The 21,698-nt window shown below is 40.3% G+C and overlaps 1 protein-coding gene across 20 annotated transcripts in view; it reads right to left on the bottom strand.

Moving 5' to 3' along the window:
* RBFOX1 (RNA binding fox-1 homolog 1) overlaps positions 1 to 21,698 on the bottom strand; it is a 2,185,863-nt gene that overhangs the window by 95,646 nt on the left and 2,068,519 nt on the right. For all 20 annotated transcript variants that reach the window (XM_033428861.2, XM_049699911.1, XM_049699912.1 and 17 more), the window contains 2 exons: positions 19,941 to 20,001; positions 9,933 to 9,986 (listed from right to left, as the gene is read on the bottom strand). In XM_033428861.2, the coding sequence (XP_033284752.1) occupies positions 9,933 to 9,986; positions 19,941 to 20,001 (115 nt within the window). The remainder of the gene's footprint in view (positions 1 to 9,932; positions 9,987 to 19,940; positions 20,002 to 21,698) is intronic.

Here is a 21,698-nt window from a genome sequence, read left to right as displayed (position 1 = left end):
TTTTTTTTTATTATTTCATTTATTTAATCAGAGCTTTCAATGGTTGTCAACCACTCAACGGATAAATTCCAGAATCCAGATTCCTTTTTATGGTATTATCAGGTCTTTAGCAACTTTTCTCTAGAAGGTTCTTTCTGATCTCAGTCAATATTTCTCAGTCTTTGGAGAAAACTGATTTTGCCTCAGAAATTCCCATCTCAGATGAACATCAAGTACTTGTATTTATTTTTAATTCTGTTTTAATTTTTCTCCGTGGATTCTGAAGATAAGGTTGAGAAACTCCTTTGGACGCTACCAAACTTCTCCTTATTTACCCCTACAATGATCTTCTCTCTGCCTTCTTGGCTGGCAAACTCTAACTTATCCTTCCAGATCCAGTTTATGGCACCCCTTTCAATGCAGAGAGAGCGGTTATTTTCCAGTGGTCCAGGAGGTATCATCATTTATTATACCCTGAGTTTATTTGTGTGCATCCTTTACTGCCCTGCCAAATTCTGGAGGGAAGGGCTGCTACCCCAGAGCCTACCACAGTGCCTGGCACTTCCCAGGTCCTGAGCTAAAGGATGAATTAATGGAAGCCAGTGGTATGTGTGAATTCATACACAGCCTCTCTCTTTGGCCCTTCCTTGATGGACATCATATAATTGAGTGACAGCCAGCTAACCATGGGTTCATGCAGTATCGTGTAATTGCTACCAAAATGCAATGCTAAAAAACCCAAACCCAAACCAAAACACCTCCCCAGGGCATAAGCTTTGTGTTTATTAAATCTGGAATCTACAGCCAGGGTCAGCAAAGTAGGGGCCAAGGCTTTCACAGTTTTACATAGCTGGTTGGTGGGGAGAGGAAGATGACTATTTCATGACACATGAAAATTACATGAAATGTAAATGTCTGTGTTTTTAAATAAAGTTTTATTGGAACACAGCTATGCCTATTCCTTTATGTATTATCTATGGTTACTTTCGCACTAGAAGGGCAGAGCTGAGTAGCTGTGGCAGAGCCTATATGGCTCATAAAGCTGAAAGTATTGACTAACTGGCCCTTTACTGAAAAAGTTTGCAGACCCCTGCTCTAAGTGAAAAAGCCACTCATTCCTTCCTCTTTCATAACTAAATTCAGCTTCATCTTTTCTCCTAGAATCAGCAAACACAGTAGTACGTCTTGTCTTATATCACCAGCCTCATCCTCACCACTTCCATCACGATCACTCTTGTGATATGTTCTGAGCTTGCCAACTCCATTTTCTTTTTTTTGATGTTGGGCAGGAAAGGGTTAACTCAGCAAGCCCGGCCCGCTCAAACCTTGTGCATCTCCCCCCAAAGCCTTGTCTTTAGGACTGGTCAGCTCCTGGGAGATGAGTTCTGAGCCCGTGGAATATTCTAGCTGATGAGATTGTTTTTGGATGCCTGTGGCCTTGGGCTACACAGTACCAGTTTGATAAGATTGTTTATGGAAGCAATGTGATTTATGGTGAGTACTTATTTTTGCTCTTTGGGCTAATGTTTGAGTAGTTGAGGTCAGTCATGGGTGCTCCAGGTCTACGTGACCAACTCCCCCCAAAAAACTTGACGCCAAGGCTCAGGTGAGCTTCCCTGACTGGCGACACTTTGCATGTGGTGTCACACATCTTTGCTGGGAAAACGAAGCACTTCCTGTGACTCTACAGGGAGAGCACACCCAGGAGCTTGCGCCTGGTTTCCTCTGGGCTTCCCCCCAGGTGCTCCTTCCCTTTGCCAATTTTCAATCTGTAGCCTTTTGTTGCAATAAATTGGAATTGTGAGTGTATCAGCCTTTCTGCATCCTGTGAGTATGTCTAACCAAGCCAGCCAGCTCTGCAGCATAAATCAAACTATGCTTTTCCCTCTGGAGTCAAAAATCATAAAGGAATGCCCAGAAGAGGAAACATTTGGGCAAATGTCTCTCTTTCATTCTTTGATTGCCATCAATAACTACAGCTGCTTGGACATCTTTAACAGTAGCCATCAGCAGGGCATGAGAATTTTTAAGATATCTAGTGCATAGGTCACATCTTTACTCATGTGCTTCTATTAGGACCGGGTTTTTCAATCTCAGCACTGTCAGAATTTTAGGCCAGATCATTCTTCGTGTGGGGGCCCGTCCGGGGCACTGCAGGATATTTTGCAGCATCCTTAGCCCCACCCTCTAGAGGCCAGTAGTGAACACCCCTCCCCCCAGATGTAACAGTGAAAATTGTCTCCAGAAATTGCCTGATTCCTTTGGGAGGCAAAATCACTCCCAGTTAAGAACCATCAATCCAAAATACTGGATTAACTAAAGCATGTCTGTGTAATAGGGAAGAACAAATCTGACTCCACATTAGATCTGTTTCTTTTACTTTAACCTTTGTATTCTTTTGCTTTTGCTTAGAGTTAAGAATGTTGCCTATAGCCTGAAATATACAGGATAGCTATTCTCAAGGCTCTGACCTTTAAGAGTACAACACTTTTCCATTCTTGTAGAGATAAAGTTGCAGAACAGAGAATAACATTTGTTTTGTTGGAGGTTTATAGGAACATCGTGACCTGAGCTATGTGCACAAAGGATTGCGACACCAAGAAGTGGGCAACAACCAACCTGGCCCCTCCTTCGCCTTGCCTTTAAAAATACTTTGCTGAAACCCTTCAAGGAGTTTGCGGGTTTGGGGGCAAGAGCCACCTGTCTCCTCGCATGGTTCTTTATATAATAAAGACCTTTATATAATAAACCTGTCTCTGCTCCAAACTCTGACGTTTCAGTATTGTTTGGCCTCACTGTGCCTGAGGCACAGGAGCTTGCGTTTAGTAACATATGGGAGGTAACTTGCAGGGAAAGGAATTGGCTTTGTAATAAGATATACAAAGATAGGGGTTTGAATCAGCTCTTTAACCTTTGAAGTAAGCAACCTTGGGCAACTCCACTCCACTGGATTTCTACTTTATCTGCAAAAGGAAGAAAATGACACTCATCCTGCAAAGCTGCAATCTCTGTAAACATATGTAAACATCCCATCATGGGGGTTGGGCATGCAGCCAATAATATTAAATGCAAAGATACTCTTACTAATTGCCATTATATTCTATGACCTAATGAATGGAAGGCATAGAGGGGGTGCCCTCATCTACTACTGAGGAAGCTGCATCGGAAGGTGGTGAAAAATATGGGCTTTGTGGTTAGAAAAAAGACCTTTATATAATGTACAGATGCTTCACAAACTAGTTCTGTGATTTAGGAAATGAGATAAACTCTCCACAAAAACCTTGGTTTCATAATTTCTACAAAGAAGATAATGCTGTAACATTTTTATTAGAATTGGAGGAGACGCAGAGTTTAGCACAGCGCCTGGCACAGATTAAGCGCCTAGAGTTGGCTTACGTTGCTAATGTTTTGAGTTGCCGAGTATATTGATGAGGGCAACCTAGAACTTTCCCTATGAAATTTATCCAGAGCCAGATACCCGAACCTCATCTTCCTCCATAGCCTAGTGGTGGGGCTTCTCCTACAAGGACCATCCTGTCACTCCCTGCTTTGGGGCAAGCTCACCTTGCTATAGCCTTTCCATGCAATAGAATGGGGACTCATTTATTTAGGAAATGCAGTTTTCAGCACATAAGCGAGTGCCGATCCTGTTTGAAGATCCCCACAGGCTCCATCAAAGCCGAGCTGCATTCCCTCTGTAGGACAGGGAAGGACGCAGATAAAAATTAAGGCCAAATGTGGCCAGGGATGGAGTGAAATCCATTAAGACAGAAGCAGGGAGGAGAGAGAAGAAGCAAAGTGAATTGCCACCAAAAGGGGAGGCAAAAGTAAACAGATGTACGAGATAAACTCTTTGAAGTGGAACATTTCCAGGCTGAAAATCCTTTGCTCGGGGACTTAAATCTGGACTCTTCCGTTCCAGTTCACTGAAGTGCACTGCACTGGAATCTGGCAGATGTGTAAATTATACACAACATCACCGAGCCAAAGGTCATTTGTTCACAAGAAGCAGCTCCTCACTGCCCTGGCTCTGAGTCCAGGCGAGGCTGGTCCTCTGGGTGGATATGCGCAACTTTAGAGTCATGAGGTACACCTGAATATTTGCTGCTTGGAGGGGCTCTGGGTGGTGGCAGATGCCTTTCCAACCCACCTTATACTCTTTCAGGATGCTAAGGCAGTCACCCAAAACGGGGTGTGCTTTGTACCCAGTCTTTTGGCAGATTACCCCAAGCCCAATCCAAAGTCTAGGATTGTGATCAATAAAAGAAAAGCAACTTAGGTCAGGTTATCCCAGGTTCTGGACAAATTTTACATTTTTTCAGATGCTCTTGCATCCAGATTGCAGGAAAGGAAATGGAAGGAAGTCCATCCAAAAGTGTGGCTAAAGGTCATTCTCTGAACTGTGATGGACTCAACCAAGTGAAGTGGGGGGAGGGAGACCTACATTTACCTACTTCTGACCCAATTCTTAGATGAATCATGGTTCACAGTGGCCAAGAGCCCATAGAAAACCAATACCTTTGTCCCGGTAATCCAAGGTCAAATACACCTGCCCTTTCGAGCTACGCAATCACAGAGCACTACATCCATCCTCTTCATTTTTAACCTTTATATTGAGATCCCAATCCACTTTCTCATCCCCTAGCCTGGCATCAAGTCATGTGATCCGTGGCCAGGCTTGTGCCGACGTGGACACAATCAATCCAGGTGGCTTCAGCGATCACACTAATCTCTTATATCTTTATCTTACTTTACAGTCTATGAAGATCTTTTACACTCATTATTTTATCTGATCCTCCCTATAACCCCAGGATAACCTAGTTTCAAGACCTGGCCACTTTTCAAGTGTGACTTTGCAGATAGGTATGCCCTTCTTTTAGCACCCGTCATTTTGTTTCACTCCCCACAAAGCAGAAATGTTTATTTTCAGAAGGAGGATCCACTCAGGACCCCCTTCTTTCCTCCCCCGCAAAAGCCCACTAATAGTGTCACCAAGACTATTGTTCACTGTCATCTTCAAGGTTTCTAAGTCGATTGACTCTGCATCTCTCTCCTTTTGAGTTTAATTGTGTATTTCTAGTCATCAGGACCTTACTCTATCTTAGATCTGCATTGCATTGGAAGATCTTTTCCTCTCCCTATTGATCACAGCTCGTGGAGTAATTTAACTCACTTCCAATTTTCCTTTGCAGGCGGGGAGCTCCCTATCCACGGAAGTGAGTTATGTGCGTTCAAGTGGTGCATCTTACGAATCTTGTGAAGCTTTGCTGCCTTATAGCCCCACTGATGGAATATTTAATCACAGAAATGAGTTGGCAGATATGATATACAGTGTGCGTGAGCTTTGCAGCCATCTTACCACAGCAAGTGAGAAACGGATGACTTTGCCATTTGTCAGGACCATGTCGACAATTGTGTATAGCCTTCTGTTTTTATTTTTATTTTGTTTTACTCATGTATGAAGATTAAAGGTGCTTTCAATCAGCAGTTTTGTTGGCTAGCTATCATGATTATCCCTTAAGAATATCACTTTTTTTAAAAAAAACTTTTTTATTAGATGGCAAAGGGGACTTCTCAGAATGACAGGAAACTCTAAGAATCCCTGTTGAGGCCTCTGCAGCGGGATTCCTAAAAACCCTATTTTTAATTACACGAAATAACCTGAGAAATGCTACTGGGAACAGATATTTGCAGACGTTTTACTTCTACTTAGTGCCTTCAGTTTTATTTTGACTCTAAAATGGAATGCCCGTACATGCTGGCTAGTCTTTGAAACTCACCTGGGCATTTTTTTGTATTGACTTATCAATCATTTGTCATGAGAATAAGCCTCAAGGAGTCTGAAGATGATTAGGCTTAGGAAATAATCAATGCTGCTGCTTAGTGTTATAGGAAAACATCCACTTGTCTTTGGAGGAGATTTATGTATGTTCATGGAATATGCTGATTTAGATGTATCTGCTTCTGGAAACTGGTATTGGATAAGCATTTAAAAGAGTTCTTGCAGGTATAAAACTTGATGAGAGTTCAGAAAAACCACCCCCAATGAAAGACCTTTCCTAACAGCTTTCTAAATGCTTCTCTTAGAACGTGTGTGAGGGAGAGTGCATGTCATAATTTATCAAAGCAAATTAATACTGTTCAGCTAGTAATTAAAGATCCTCATTAAGAGGTATAACTGCTCTCCCCACCCCCACCCTGCGTGAGCAATAAAAACACACTCCGGGCGTCAAGAGGTTACAGACGAAAATCGATAACCTGCCATTTTATAATTAAAGGGAAAATAAATGTTAGGGGAAAAGTCCACTAAATTAGGAAAATTACCTTTAGGAGAAATTGAAAATATTGATTTTAATTTACAAAATATGTGCACTTTTCATGCCCCATTCTGAGAGACAATTGGAGGCTGGGTTGTTAATTCTGCATAAGCTTCATAAAATCAATAATTATACTATGGGAATATTGTGATCTTTGTCATTAACACGAAGTCTTATATATAGAAATGACTAATAAAATAAGGCTGGCTCTCTGTGTCAGGCAGATACAGGGCTGACCTGTGAAATACCCACAGCAAATCAATGACAAGGTCTTCATTTCAGCTCTGGGGCACATTCAAAATTCCAAGATAAATCCAGACTATGTTTGTAGTTGGGGAAATTTAAAATGCCCCCTAGATTCTTAGTCATGGGTATTTAAATGGATAACATGAGGCATTATACCTGGTTATGGAAATGAATACATTCTACAGCTCTATTTTGCATATATGCATTCCACAGATACAGGTGCCTGAAATTTTAGATGTAAGCTAGCAGGATTCTCAGTGTTTATGGGTCTTCAAGTATTTAAAAGGAATTGTTCTGGAGTGTTGGATCTGCAGCAACATTTCCCCACATTTCTGAATATCATGAGCTCTGTCTACCTACATAGACAAACATACAGGCTAAAAGAGAAAGCCTCTGATTATCAAGGATAGCCCAGATATTGGCAACACCAAACACAAATATTCAGATTTCTCAAGTAACATTTACTTCTCCGTGCCCCCTCATCCCCCTCCCCCTTTTTTTAGATTTAAGTTTACTGAAGCAGCTCATAGAAATAATTATTTGGTTGTCTGGGCTCCTGAAAGCTTCCCCTGGCATAAGCAGTTAATATGTCTGAATACTGTGGTATTTGGAATAATCCAAAATTATTATCTGACTTCTTTTCTTTAATTTGACTGATTTGGAGAGAGCAGTAGCGTGATCTACTATCAGAGGGCACAGTCAATAAGAATGATGACTTTTAACATTCATAAAAAATAAAGCAAAGTAACCTGGTTGCAAAGAACACAGGCTCTTGGTTTTAGCTGGCTTTTTACCAGCTGTGAAATCTTAGCCCTGTGATGCAAACCCTTTGTACCTTAGTTTCCACATTTGGAAAACTGCCATGAGGATTCAAACACATTAATTTAGGTAAAGTGCTTAGAACAGTGCCTGACCATAAAAGTACTCAATCAAGAGTAACCCTTATTACAACTTATTTTTTCCCCATAGTCCAATGATCTTTTTTTTTTTTTTTTTTTTTTTTTTTTGCAGTACGCGGGCCTCTCACTGCTGTGGCCTCTCCCGTTGCAGAGCACAGGCTCCGGACGCGCAGGCTCAGCGGCCATGGCTCATGGGCCCAGCCGCTCCGCGGCATGTGGGATCTTCCCGCACCGGGGCACGAACCCACGTCCCCTGCATCGGCAGGCGGACTCTCAACCACTGCGCCATCAGGGAAGCCCCAATGATCTAACTTTTGAGGCTGGGCCCAGGGCTCATCTGAATGGCTGCTCTAATGTTCTAAAAGTTATGCAGATTCATGTATTCTCGTACGTTTAAGTCATTCTGAATTGTTTCTTCTGTCTTAATGGCCTCTTAAACACCCACAGATATGCACAGAGGTTTGAAATCATTGGAAAGTAGATATTTGGTGTTTTCCTGGTTGCTTGAGCCAAAGGCGACCAGCAACTACATTGTGTAGGGCTGGAAAAATGTACTTTCCTCTCTCTGTCACAATTCGTACATTCATACCCTACCTCCTCATTGAATGGTTTCTTGCTTCTTGCTCTTGATCTCATTATTTTGGGGGAGAAAAAACATGCACATAGGCACGTTCACAGACACGGACACACACATACACACACACACACACACACACGCAGAATCTGCCACCTCTTTATTCCAGAGACTCCATTTCACCCAGCACTCCCAGCAGATACACAGAAGCTGCTTTCCAACTTCCTTCTTGCCCTTTTGGGGGATTTCATTTCTCTGAAGCTTTGGACAAAGATGTATCCCAGCAATATCTGTGCCCCCTGAACTGATAAGCTGAGCACTGAAGGACTAGTCCTCTCATGAATTAAAAGAGAATCTTTTAGTCTAGTGGTACACTCAGAATTCAGCAGAATCAGCTCTCAGTTAACTTTCCCCTTATGGCAGAGAGGTGGAACATTAACTTATTTATTTCTATTTCCTCGACATTTATATGGTGCTGCTATGCATCAAACACTCTTCAGATATTAACCCATGTAATTCTTATAAATACCTGTGCGTTTGTTACTACTATCATCTCCCATGTAACAGATGAAGACGCTGAGGCACAGAGAGGTTAAGTAACTCGCCTAGAATCACACAGCTGGCAAGTAGAGAAACCAGGATTCCATCCTGGGCTGCCTGATAGTAATGCCCACGTTCCTCACTCTATGTGTCCCCTCAGGAAGTGGACCCCACCACATAGCCATGGAAAGCCTTATAGCTAGGTCTTGCCTCCCCAATAAGAGTCAACACAACTACTTCACTATTAGAATCCCTGGTCGTAACCCAGGCTTGTAATAAAATTCACACATGAAGAACAACTACAAATATTGCCTACCTAAAATCCAGAACTCAGCTATCACATTGGGCCTTCCAAGGTTTACCATCTATTAAAATCAAGTTGGTTTTTGTGCTAGAGTAGCTGTCTAAGTTTCCTATGTTCCTTCGTCATCCACTAGGGTCAATGTTTAGTTTCGGGAAGATGACTGACGTAGGGCATCTCAGAAGAGACAAAGCAAGGGGTGTGACTTACCATCAAGAGATTACAAAATGAGTGGATCTAAACCAACGGGTCATTGATTTCTCCTTATTAAAAAGCAAGGGCCACATCAAAGCAAGACTTCTTTTCAACATCAATGTGACAAATCTACTAAGGTTCTCAGGTGTTCAATGCAGCCTTGTTCATGAGCAGGGAAGTAACAGGTAGAAGTAACAGGCTATGCTGAGCAAAAAATCTCAGCTGCTGTTGCTTCTGAGTTACTCTCTCCCCAAATCTGATGACCAAGTTTTCTGGGACAGTGGATTTGAGTGGCAGTTGGGTGGCTGGGAAGGGATGAGGAGAAAGCTATATACCCTTGAAGGCAAAGCAGAGAGAAAGGGAATTGCTAAGGGAAATTGATTAATGGAAAAAGAAGGACAACTTAGCTTTCCTAGTTTTCTAAATAATCCTTCTCTTTGCAATTCCAAAACACTGGCACATTATTGGGATAATTAAGCCAACTCTCTGCTTTGCCAAGGGAATAAAAAATGCAATTCCAAATGGAAACGTATGGCTGAAAAACACGTTCAGGCACATTGAAAGAAAACAGGCATGAGCAGCTGTCCATTTGTTCAAACCTCTTGAACAAAATCTCAGTGCTTTTTTTGAGGCAAAATCAGTGTGAAATGTCACAAGGAGCCGTGGCTCCATGCTTATGCCACAATGTAACTTACATGATTCCCCTTTATTTTTTAAAAGCTTTTAAACACTTTTGGTTTTGCCTTAAAAAAAAATCATTCAAAACTTGCTAGGATAGGAATTTATCAGTTCAGATTATTTTATAAACCCATTCTTTATGGGCAGGCAAAGCACATTTAGAAAAGACCAAGAAGACATCATGCAAAGAGAAAACTCTTTACCTGCATAGAATTCGGGACTGTACACTGCACCCACAACTGGATTCAATTTCCAGCCTTAAAACAAATACACAAAAATGTTATCATCACATTTGATTCAACAACTCCTATCATTGCAAATTAACTACAAGTCAAATGGGTTGGTGTATTTCTTTTTAATTTTAAAATTAAGAGGATGTATAGTTTGGGCAGGCATAAAGAATACTTGAAAACTATACATAGGAAAAATAGATTTAGGCCCTTTTTTGATTTTCTGCCAATACAAGTTAATAGCATGGAAACTACTGACCAGCTACAGATGAACCTTTTGAAAAGGATGTGATAATTCATTTCATCCCATATCAATATTTTCTAGAGCCCCTATAATAATTTAAATTTTTTGGTCTTCTTTCATGGATCACTGCTAGATATTCCTTTGTATTAAGTTCATCCCTTTGTAATACATCCCTTTGTATTAAGTTTGCAAAGTTTTGGAAGATGAACAGAATTCTTTGCAGAAACATATTCTGAAAATCGTCATTCCTAATTGTGACCCAGAGACTCTACAGAACTCCAAAGTGCTTTTTTTTTTTTTTTTTTTTTTTTTTTTTGCGTTACGCGGGCCTCTCACTGCCGTGACCTCTCCCGTTGCGGAGCACAGGCTCCAGACGCGCAGGCCCAGCGGCCATGGCCCACGGGCCCAGCCGCTCCGCGGCACGCGGGATCCTCCCAGACCGGGGCACGAACCCACGTCCCCTGCATCGGCAGGCGGACTCCCAACCACTGCGCCACCAGGGAAGCCCCAAAGTGCTTTTTAAATCCCAAAGAAAATGACATTTATCCACTAGAGATTGTGTGGAATACATTTCAAAGAATTCAAGAACCATAAAAATTCTTAATAAGCCTGTGATATCTAAGGTAACTTTCAAATAACCTGTATATAGGATTAACAGAATCCTGTAATGTTCCAAACGTTCCACATGGTGCGTTTTCTGTAAAATGAATCCTGGCCCGTTAGAAACTTTTACTCAAGAAAAGAGCAAACAAGAATATTTGCAAATCAAGCTACCCTCATTACACACCCACTGGGCACTATTTAGGGAACAACCTCAAAAAATGATCATGTTTTAGGGTTTGGTGATCATTTCCTGCTCCTGCTGGTAAGTCTTTATAAAAGCATCTATTACAGACTTGCCAAAAGACACTAGACAGGTGTGGGTAACCTTGTGTCTTTGAGGTGAAGGTCAAACATCAGAGGTCCTCTACTAAATGCTCCTGAGAAAAGGCAATGGTGAGAGTTGTGATGTGAGAGAAGGTATTTGTGACAAGTACTCTCTGAGCTCTTCCCAGAGGGAGAGGGTGTGCCATCCTATTGCCTGGTCTAAGTGATGAGCCTGGAAGAACAGCTGAGAGGTGACCGCAATCTACTGATCCACTAAGGAAGACAGAGGCACTATATTGCAATAGATTGGCCCCTGGATGGACCTAAGAACTTCCTAGAACTTTCCAAGAATGTTTTGTTTCTAGAAACTTTCCGTTCCAATTTGAATAAACTAGCTGGTTTACAGCACCCAGGGTGATCTTAGGATAGGGTTTTCCAAAGGGTTATCCTTGGATTACTTGGCAGGCATATTAATGGGAAACTCCTGGCTGCAATTTTAGACCCAGAGAACGAGACATGAAATTCTGAGATGTATTGTCCCAGGGGCTTCTGAAACTCCATATTGTCACCTTCCTCTCCTATATTAAACACATCTTATCTTATAGAAATTCCTATAGTGGTATAAAAATAAAAATTACCCCAATCATTTCAGAATATGTGCTTTCTAAATATGGAAAATGACTTCAATTTGACCAACTGAAATTCACTGCTTCCTAAAAAAGAAAATACTCAATTTCTGAGGACATGTCCACATTTTAAGTCATTTGGAATCAAAGAGAAAATAGAGCAAACTGGCTGCAAAGAAAGCTTCAGGGTTATCTGAACATATTTAATTTTCTCTTGCTAGTTTTTCACAGAAATCTAGAGTTTGTGAAAGAAATCTATACGTAGCCATATTAAGTGAATAATTAAGTTATGAATTTATTACCCTTCTTCCCTCTGTCCTCCATCTTACATCCTGCTTATGCCCCTACCTTTTACTGGTAGTGGAGACAGGGTCGTTTTGAAACCATTGTTTCTTTTATGTATTCTTATTAACTCCCTTAAATAATTCCTTTTGCACATGAGGCTGGGACACACCATTCACTGAATGTGGAACCATTGATCAACTTTGATGTAACTCTCAAAGATTGTAAGTTAGGCCAACAGTCTTTCATTTTTTTCAAAGAAACAGATTTCTCAGTCTTTCATTTTTCTCAAAGAAACAGATTTCTCAGAGGTGTCTAAGACTGTCTAGAAATCATGTTTCTTTCATCTACATTTACCTTCCTCATTTCCTTGGGCTAAGAAAACTCTATCTATTTATCTATCATCTATCTATCTATCTATATCTATCATCCATCCATCCAACCATCTCTATCATCACTCTCTCTTTATTATCTATTTATCTTTTGACTAATCAATCAATCTCTCAGCTCTTGACAAAGCTGACCTGATGTCTTCTTAGGGCATGCTACTTAATGCCACTTTCTAACTATCTACCAATGATCTACCAGTTTACCAAGTCTCCCCATGGAAAACTTCCATTCAATATAAACATAATAGAAACAAAATGATACTCTCCCTCCTCAGAAGATCTATGCCATCTCACATTTGCAAGTATTAATTGAGAGAGGTAATTGACAAGGTCTCCTCTACAATAAGTCAGCTGGGATCTGTGAGCAGCAAAATGAAATGAGACTGCTCAGGTAGTCATGGGAACATCAGTGCAGGTTTTCCCTTCTTCCCATCACTGGTCTTTTCTCCTAAATAAGGCTGCTCTAGTAGGAAAAATAAAGGCTATTCTGAACCACACCACAGGCACGAAAATTCAACTTCTCATCTCCCTCCTCCCCTGAAGCAGATTCCTCACCAAGTCTTCCCCCCTTCAGCAAATGGCATCTCCATCTACTTGGTTCCTCAAAACAAAATTCTTGATAAATAATGCCTTGATGCTTCCCTTACCCTCATATCCCATGTACCATCCATTAGAAAATCCTATTGGTTAGACTTTGAAAAGATGTTTCCACTCTCTCCACTTCCCTCCCTCACCAATGCCACCATCCCAGCCCAAGACATTTATATTTCTTAGCTGGACAAGTCCACAGCAACAAAGTCCTAACTCTCATCATCTTCTCTTCCTCTTCGTTGAGGTGCATGGGCTTCTCATTGTGGTGGCCTCTCCTGTTGTGGAGCATGGGCTCTAGGCATGCAGGCTTCAGTAGTTGCAGCATGCAGGCTCAGTAGTTGTGGCTCACAGGCTTAGTTGCTCCGTGGCACATAGGATCTTCCCGGACCAGGGATTGAACCCGTGTCCCCTGCCTTGGCAGGTGGATTCTCAACCACTGCGTCACCAGGGAAGCCCTAGAACACAAATTCTTTACCTTGGCCTACAAGCCCACACAATCTAACCCCGGTCCATTTGTTTTGTACCACTGTTCCCTTTTCTCCAAACTGTGGTGACACTGGCCTTTTTCATCTTTTCAAAACAACTTAAGATCCTTCTAGACCAATCTAGACCATTCTGGATTGTATCCACTGCTCGCTCTGCTTGGAGAACTCTGCTCATTCCTCAAAAGTTGACCTGATATTATTTAGGTCTCCAATGTCTCCCCAGGGCAGGCTGTTTAATGCCTCTTCCTTCCCTACTCTTACGGCTGTCCCCTGATTCAATTCCCAGTTTTGTTTTCTGCATAGCGGTTAACACTGCCTGGATTTATCTTTTTTCTTTTGTTGCTTGTTCTTAATTGTTTTTATAAACTTTCTGCTTCATTAAAATTAATGGTGAAGTGAGCGGGACTGACTGCTGTCCGATGTGAATTCCCAACATCTAAAGCTGTTTGGCAAATAGTCAGTGCTCCATATATTTACTTAGTTTTGCTCTAAAGGAACTGAAAGAATAAAGAGCTTTTTTTTAATGGACTCATTCCTTTTTAGCTAGGACCTCCTTCCTACCGTCAATGACCTGCTTCCCTATATACACCTAATAAAAAAGGGCCCTGTTAGGGGTGACTGTCTTCAAGGGAAAGGCAATAAGAATCCAGCCCTTGAAAATCACCTCTGCTCAGACTTAACAGGGATCTTGCAGGCTTATGTAAATGCATGCAAATCACATGCAAATGGCCTCCTAGTCCCTGTGACTCCTTCTAGTACCTGGAAGGGACCCTTGGGATCACCTTGCTGGACACAGGAGCCTGCACTGTCAGGAAGACGGACAAAATGATCCCAGTTTTAATTTCTCAGGCAGTTTGTGTATGTCCCCAGGCCTTGCAAATTCAGAGATTTTGATCAAGGACATTAAACTGAACAATGAAGCTTACAACAAAGGGAGAACAGCTGACAAAGCCCACCGCTCCCAGCTCCCAGGGCCCCCATACAACAAGGCAATGGAGCAGAGACCAGACATGTGGAGGTCTCACTCCATATCACACATAGGAGCTGTTTAGAGAGATCCCTCTGCGGCCTGGCCTCAAGGGGCTGCATCCAAATCAGTGTTCCCCTCCTAAAATTTAGCTTCTCAAAGGTCATCTGCCAGCCTTCTGCAGAAACACTGGCCGAGGTCCCCAGTGTTAACTATGGCTGTATTAGGTGTTAAAAGACAGGTCTAAATGTGCACACAAAAAACTCTGCATGTGCCTTCTCTAGGGCTTTGCGGAGTTGGGTATCGAAGGAACACATTCAAGAAATCACCCTTAAATGTCCGGGGTTTCCATAATTCAAAAAGAGTTATGTACCACAATGTTCGTTGTAGCACTATTTACAATAGCCAGGACATGGCAGCAACCTAAGTGCCCATAGACTGATGAATGGATAAAGAAGATGTGGCACATATATACAATGGAATATTACTCAGCCATAAAAAGGAACAAAATTGAGTAGTGAGGTGGATGGACATAGAGTCTGTCATACAGAGTGCAGTAAGTCAGAAAGAGAAAAACAAATACCATATGCTAACACATATATATGGAACTAAAAAAAAAAAAATGGTTCTGATGAACCCAGGGGCAGGACAGGAATAAAGACACACACATAGAGAATGGACTTGAGGACACGGGGAAGGGGAAGGGTAAATTGGGACGAAGTGAGAGAGTGGCATGGACATATATACACTACCAAATGTAAAATAGATAGCTAGTGGGAAGCAGCCGCATAGCACAGGGAGATCAGCTCAGTGCTTTGCGACCACGTAGAGCGGTGGGATAAGGAGGGTAGGAGGGAGATGCAAGAGGGAGGGGATATGGGGATATACCTATGCATATAGCTGATTCACTCTGTGATACAGCAGAAACTAATACAACATTGAAAAGCAATTTTACTCCAATAGATGTTAAAAAAAAAAAAGTCTGGGGTTTTCCAAACTGCATACCAAGGTTTTCTAAAGACATGGCCTGAGGATGCCAGGGATCTGGCGTTTGAAATGCTGCAGACGACAATGCCCAAAATGAAACGTCAGTTGCACATTGCATCTGGTTCACTCAGGAACTTTTTTTTTTGCAACACATATTTATTGTCAACATTTAAATTTCGTCTATAGAGGATTTCTGTTTCTCTTCAAACATGAGCAGAAATAGCAACTTTAGATTAAGAATCCCCCATGGACCAATTTGCTGGGGGTGATGAGGGACCACCCCACTTAACCCTCCAGTTTGTCTCCTCCCTATTACATGCTGGGCTTGGAGGCCAAAGGTCAGCAATCTTTTATTGTTACCCTGTGCTGTTTTTTTCTTCTAGAAGAGACATACTTTGCTTTTCCCAGTATGAAAATGAAAGAGTCCCAAAAGGCCACAAGTTTCTCAGACCCTCTCTGCTTCCTTATTTATTTGACCTAGCCAGCTTCTGTTAGCATCTGAATGTTTGATCCTTAAGTTAGTATGTCTATCAGGAAACTCAGCTTACTATCTACAGGAAAAAAAAAAAAAAGAGAACAGGATGGCAACTTATTACTGAGATTATTGTGTAAATAAATTTTTAGGGGACTTTGTACCCCTGCCACTGTTTTGAGTATTTTATCTCCCATAATAATCACAAATACCCTATATAGTAGGTCCCATTTCTCAGGTCCCACTTGGGAAAGCTGTTATGTGGAGTGTTTCAACAGCCTGCCTGCAGTTCAATAGCCAGTGAAAGGCAGGTATGATGCGAAGTCCACCTCTCCATATAGTCTTGGGTCTTTTTGTCCCGTTTTCAACCTTCCTAAGATCTCGGAGAAAATAAAAGAGCTACATCCAACACCAATGCTTCTCCAACATCGAAGAAGTTCCTGAGAATCTGATTTTCAACTTGTTTTACAGAGGAAACATTTGATCTCCAATAAGCTCAGTAAAGCTTAACTCTTCTCTGAGGGTTGGTGTCCTCAGGAAAAATCAGCAATACAGAAGCAGCCCGCCCAATTCCCTCTTTGTGGAGCTTTCTGATGGGGCGGGTTTCCAGACGCCTATGTGTCATTCTACAGTCTTCTCTTATTGCCAAGTTCAAATGTCCTGGGAAACGGAATCCACATCCTCCATGATTTCATTAACTTTGGTCCTCTATAGCAGAGCCTCCTAACCTTGTGTCTTATCGCGGTTAGGGTCCTGTCCCATTCATCATCAAAAACTTTGCAGTTGCTTAAAGTTTTGCTGGATGACTGACAAGACTGAAGGAGTGCATGAATGTGATGCTGGCATGGAGAGCTATATTTTTCCACGTGAAGGTGATCTCAAAATTTGATGACTCTAGTGATGCATAATTTTGCTGCAGCCTAAGTTTGATGGTTTGTGAGAATGAATGAGGTAGCGAATGAATGAATCTCACCAATCAATTTTCTCATTTCCATGTGACTTTATTTGTCCTCACTTCTCTTTTTTTTCCTGGCTTTATCGAGGTATAACTGATAACTAAGTTTGTCTATATTGAAGGATTGAAGGTGTACCATTTGTTGATTTGATATACATACACACTGTAAAATTTTTGCCACAATCCAGCTAATTAACATATCCATCATCTCACATAGCTACCACTTTCTTCTTTCGTTTTCTATTTTTTTTCTTTTTGGTAGTGATAATATCCTCTATTAACACAGTCATGCTTGTTAAGCATCTGAGAGGGACCCATATCTTTTCAGTTATGTTGGATTGCCTTTTATGGGAAATTTTACTTGTAGTGATGGTACTCATGAATTAAGGATTGAAAAAGCTTTGAAAACTACTTTTCTTGAATACCAAAATTCTCCACCATCTCCACTATGGAAGCCAATCATCTTTATGTAGTTAGGATCTGCCTTTTTTTTTAAAGTCAGTTCTACTGCGACTGCCCATCTACCCCTTAGGTACCATCCTCAGTCCATGTGACAGGATAAGCCCCTGAGTACCCCCTTTTGGGTACACAGATTAGAGACCCATATGACATTTCTGGAAACTAAGAATGCATGGTTCCCTGGAATGGGATGCGGGATGTTTATGCCAACATACCAAACTGGGAATTTGGGGCTGCAACTTTAATAATCTTCCTGTTCCTGTAGCTGGTTGCTTGAGTGCAGCTCTGTAAGATGACAGGGGAAAGCGATGCACTCATAACACATGGGCATGGCCACAAGATTTTGTTATTTCATAATAAAAAAAAAGCCTTCACTAATCACTCCATCTCCTCTAGCCTCAAATTTTACAGCTTTACCACAGGAAAACTATGTCTTCTTTACAGGACTTCACGTGGACCCAGTGCATCTAAAATGCTTAACATAATGCCATACATTCAGAGATGTTGGCTATTAATAAACAGGCTTTGAATTGTGTCTCCAAGGCCCACAGGTCCAGTTTTCAGCCCCTGAGTATGTCATTGATCAATAGCACTTTCTTTAAAATAAATATGCCTACATATGGCTTAAGGAATAATATTTGGCTTCCCTTGCTTTATTTTCTCACATAAGCAGCAGATATGAACATCTATGCATACGCATGAAAGCATGCGTGGTGCAAACACACACACACACACACACACACACACACGCACACACAATTGCTACTTCATAATTAAAGAAAGTGCCCAGTAGTCATGTTGGTGTCATTGTGTACTAGCTCTGGCAAGTTGCAGAGCTATCATTTTTACCCAAGTAGAAAGTCTTCATGACATGTAACTCAGCGGTTTGCTTCATTTCATCACTGGGCATTCAAAGTCTGTTGCAAAAATTTTCTATACCATTTAAGGTTATGTCTTGGGTTGTTGGAGCTGGGAAAATGGGTCAGCAGAATAAATAATTCTTCTGGTCTTTCTCCTTAGACTCCTATTATATTGAGGGTATATTTCTGTTTAATTTTGCCCCTTTTAAAAATAAGAACAAACTGGCTTAGCCTAATTGGTAGCCATTTGCACAAGAAAGAAGAAAAACAAAACTACCAAATGCTTGTAGTATTGTTTATAATAGAAAAAAAAATGTCAATCAGTACGTGAGGCGGGAATAAACCCATATATTCATTTTATGGAATATTATGTAACCACTAAAAAGAATGAATGTAGTCTGTATGTATTAACATTGAAAGAACTCCATATGACTTATAAAAGCCAATTAGAAATGATATGTACACCATGTTCATATAAAAAGAATGCACACACTACTGTGAATGTTATAAATATATACTGAGTACGTATATATACAAGAAAGTGCAAAATAAAGGTATAGACAATAATCTGTAATAGTGGTACCTTCTGAGGAGGTAGCTGGGAAACCAAGGTGGCAGTAGTGTCATTCAAAATATATTTTAGCCTTTTCTTCCCCCCCTTTTTCCTTCCCTCCTTCCTTCCTTCCTTCCTTCCTCTCTCCCTCTCTCTCTTTCTTTCTTTTCCTTTTTTAATGTCTGTATTTCCATGTTTCATGTGTAATTAAAATGTTAAAAATGGAAAATTCCATAAATTTTTCCTTAAGACTGTAATAAAATTGCTATTTTTTAAAAATCTATAAAACAAAAAATATCTTCCAGTCTCACAATTCAATTCAACCATTAACATTTTGGTGTACTGCCTACCTTAATTCAAATCATGCTATACATATAATTTTCTTATTTTAAAATTTTTAATTCATTATGAGGCCCTTTGTAGTCTTCATCCTACTCATTTTAATGACTATAATATTCCACTAAGCTCTAACTTTAACTTACTACATTACATTCTTTCTAATTCTGGTACAATTAAGTATGTGATTAGCATATCAGCAGCCTCCCTCCCCCCATATATCTTAAGAGACATTTTTTCTGAGAAGGATTAAAGAATCAAAATGTGTGAACATTTTAAATAACTCTTCATACATATTAAATCCTTATTATGAAGCGTCTTGAGATGTCTTCTTCTAGAGCAAGGGCAGAAATGCCTTGTCCTGAAGGGGTCTGCAATACACAGCAACACCCTCACCTGCCCCCAAATGCCACTGGTGGTCAACCAGTACTCACTATGGAACTGGTCATGAGACACCATCTAAGGCACTTTAAAAGCCTAATAGCTCCAGAGAAGATTCAAAGCCAGAACCAAATTCTGCAGTCCCACTTCTGGGGATGATTAGTGATCAGTGAAGAGGTGGTGATGAAAAAAGAAACAAACAAAACTTCCATCCTCCTTCAACTAACTCCAATAACAATAAATTAAATTACCCAAGTAATTCCTAAATAAGTACTGTATCTCACTCACATGGGAGTTATTACAGAGAGACTGAAAGAAGGACATGCACTCTTAACCTGAGAACTAAATTTGCCTTTGTCATGAAATTTATCTTATTGATTCAAGTGGTTCACTGTAGCAGGTCAGCAGCAAGGACACAGTAGCCATGCTGAGGCAAATATGGCTTGTTGAAACAGATTCCCCAGTTAAATTACTTAATAGATTCTGAGGTAGAGACAATTTCTTGTAAAAGGCCAATCTCTACTTACCATTTGTATAAGGGTTGACAGTCTTTTTATTTGTCATTACACGTGCTGTGGCATTATTTACCTATGTACATAGAAAACTCAAATAAGCACATATTCCAGGGCCAGTCCACATTTCAATTAGTTGCATGCATTATGACTGTGATTACTTATTAAAAAAAAAAAACACCAAAAACTAAAATGCATTTTAATTTATAAAAGGCAGTAGGTGCATAACAAAATCATACATTTTTATAATTACATTTACTTCATAACCATTTTAACTTAACAAATCATTTCAATAAAGCAATGTCATATCATTTAAAAGTTTAATAAGGAGACAGTAAAAGCAAATTAAAAGGAACTGCATAATTGAAGACTGAAAAGCATGCGTGTACTCCATGGTAACACAGAAACAATAAATATTTTTTAAACATAAAATAAGGTTCACATGAAGGAACATGCAGTGGAATAGAAGAGGGGAGAGACAAGGTACAAGGGAACATAAATGTCAAAAAAAGGACAAACAAGTTTTAGCCGTATGCAACACTTTACGAGGGAAGAACCATCGGGAAGCAACATCTAGCATTCAACACTTGGAACAAGAGCCTTTTACATCGCAAGAATTAACAAAATCATTCAAGCTTTAAAGTCACAGCTAACAAAAGGATAAAAGAGAGGGTGCATTGTTTAACACAATATGGAGTTAACGATCTGAGTAAGATGTGCACTGGTCATATCTCAATCCAGTCAGTGCCTCCCAGGCTAGCTTAGAACGTACACTCAGTTACAGGCGTACCAATATCCAAAAAAATAGAGCATCAAGAAAACTTAATACAACAAGTCAAAAAAATTCACGTGGTATATATATGTATAGAGATATATCAGCACTAAATACGTGAAACGGCAGATGGATTTCACCACTTACCATTCACCACCATCGCCAGCATGAGTTTGTATACAGTTACCATGGTTACTGAGAGTTTGGTGAGGGGCCTAAGGGTTATCGTCGAGGGTGGGAGGAAATGAAAGGCAAAATATGCAACATCTTACTCCAAAGACTAAAGCATTTTTAACTGGTATTTTTTCTTTTTTTTTTTAAGTTTTAACAAATACTACCCTGTGGTCATTTTGAGGGAGAGTCAGTGGTAGAAAGAGCAGATTCTGAGTATCGGAATTTTAGCGTTTATTTTTTTCCATGAAGAACGGCCAGATATTGAACAGGAAATCCTGTTTGGTTATTCACTTTGTGATCAAAAGAATATAAAGTTCAAACTGGCTTCTTAAAAAAACAAAAAAACAAAAAAAAAAGAAAGGTTTCATGACAAAAACCTCTCACTTTTTTTTTTTTTTCCCCAAACAATCGTTCTCTCGAACGCCATTTCTTTCACAATTTGGCTTAATTTGCACACCACTGTGGATCCCTCATCAACCCTGTAGTGGAAAGAAAAAGAAAAGGAAAAAAAAAAAGAAACTGCTCTGTATTTTGTTTTGTTTGGCAACACTCTCTCCACTGCTTGGAATCTACTGCACCCATTGGTTATAAGACATGAAAAATAAAATAATTTAAAAATCCCTTTCAGATTAACCTTTCTTTTGTCTCACTTTTGCCATCCACCTTTTAGCAGTAATAAGAGTAACATAATAAAGGAAAATTTAAAAAAAATTAAGGCCAGTTTTCCTTTTTATATATAAATATATATATATATATATAAACAATGAGAAGGGAGTAGGGTCACATACAAGACACAATGATGCATCTGAAACAACAAATGAGCGTGA

The sequence above is a fragment of the Orcinus orca genome, chromosome 16, assembly GCF_937001465.1.
Source record: "Orcinus orca chromosome 16, mOrcOrc1.1, whole genome shotgun sequence".
NCBI classification, from domain to species: Eukaryota; Metazoa; Chordata; class Mammalia; order Artiodactyla; family Delphinidae; genus Orcinus; species Orcinus orca.
Note: the sequence above shows the minus strand (reverse complement) of the source record. Positions and strands in the feature narration are given on the sequence as shown.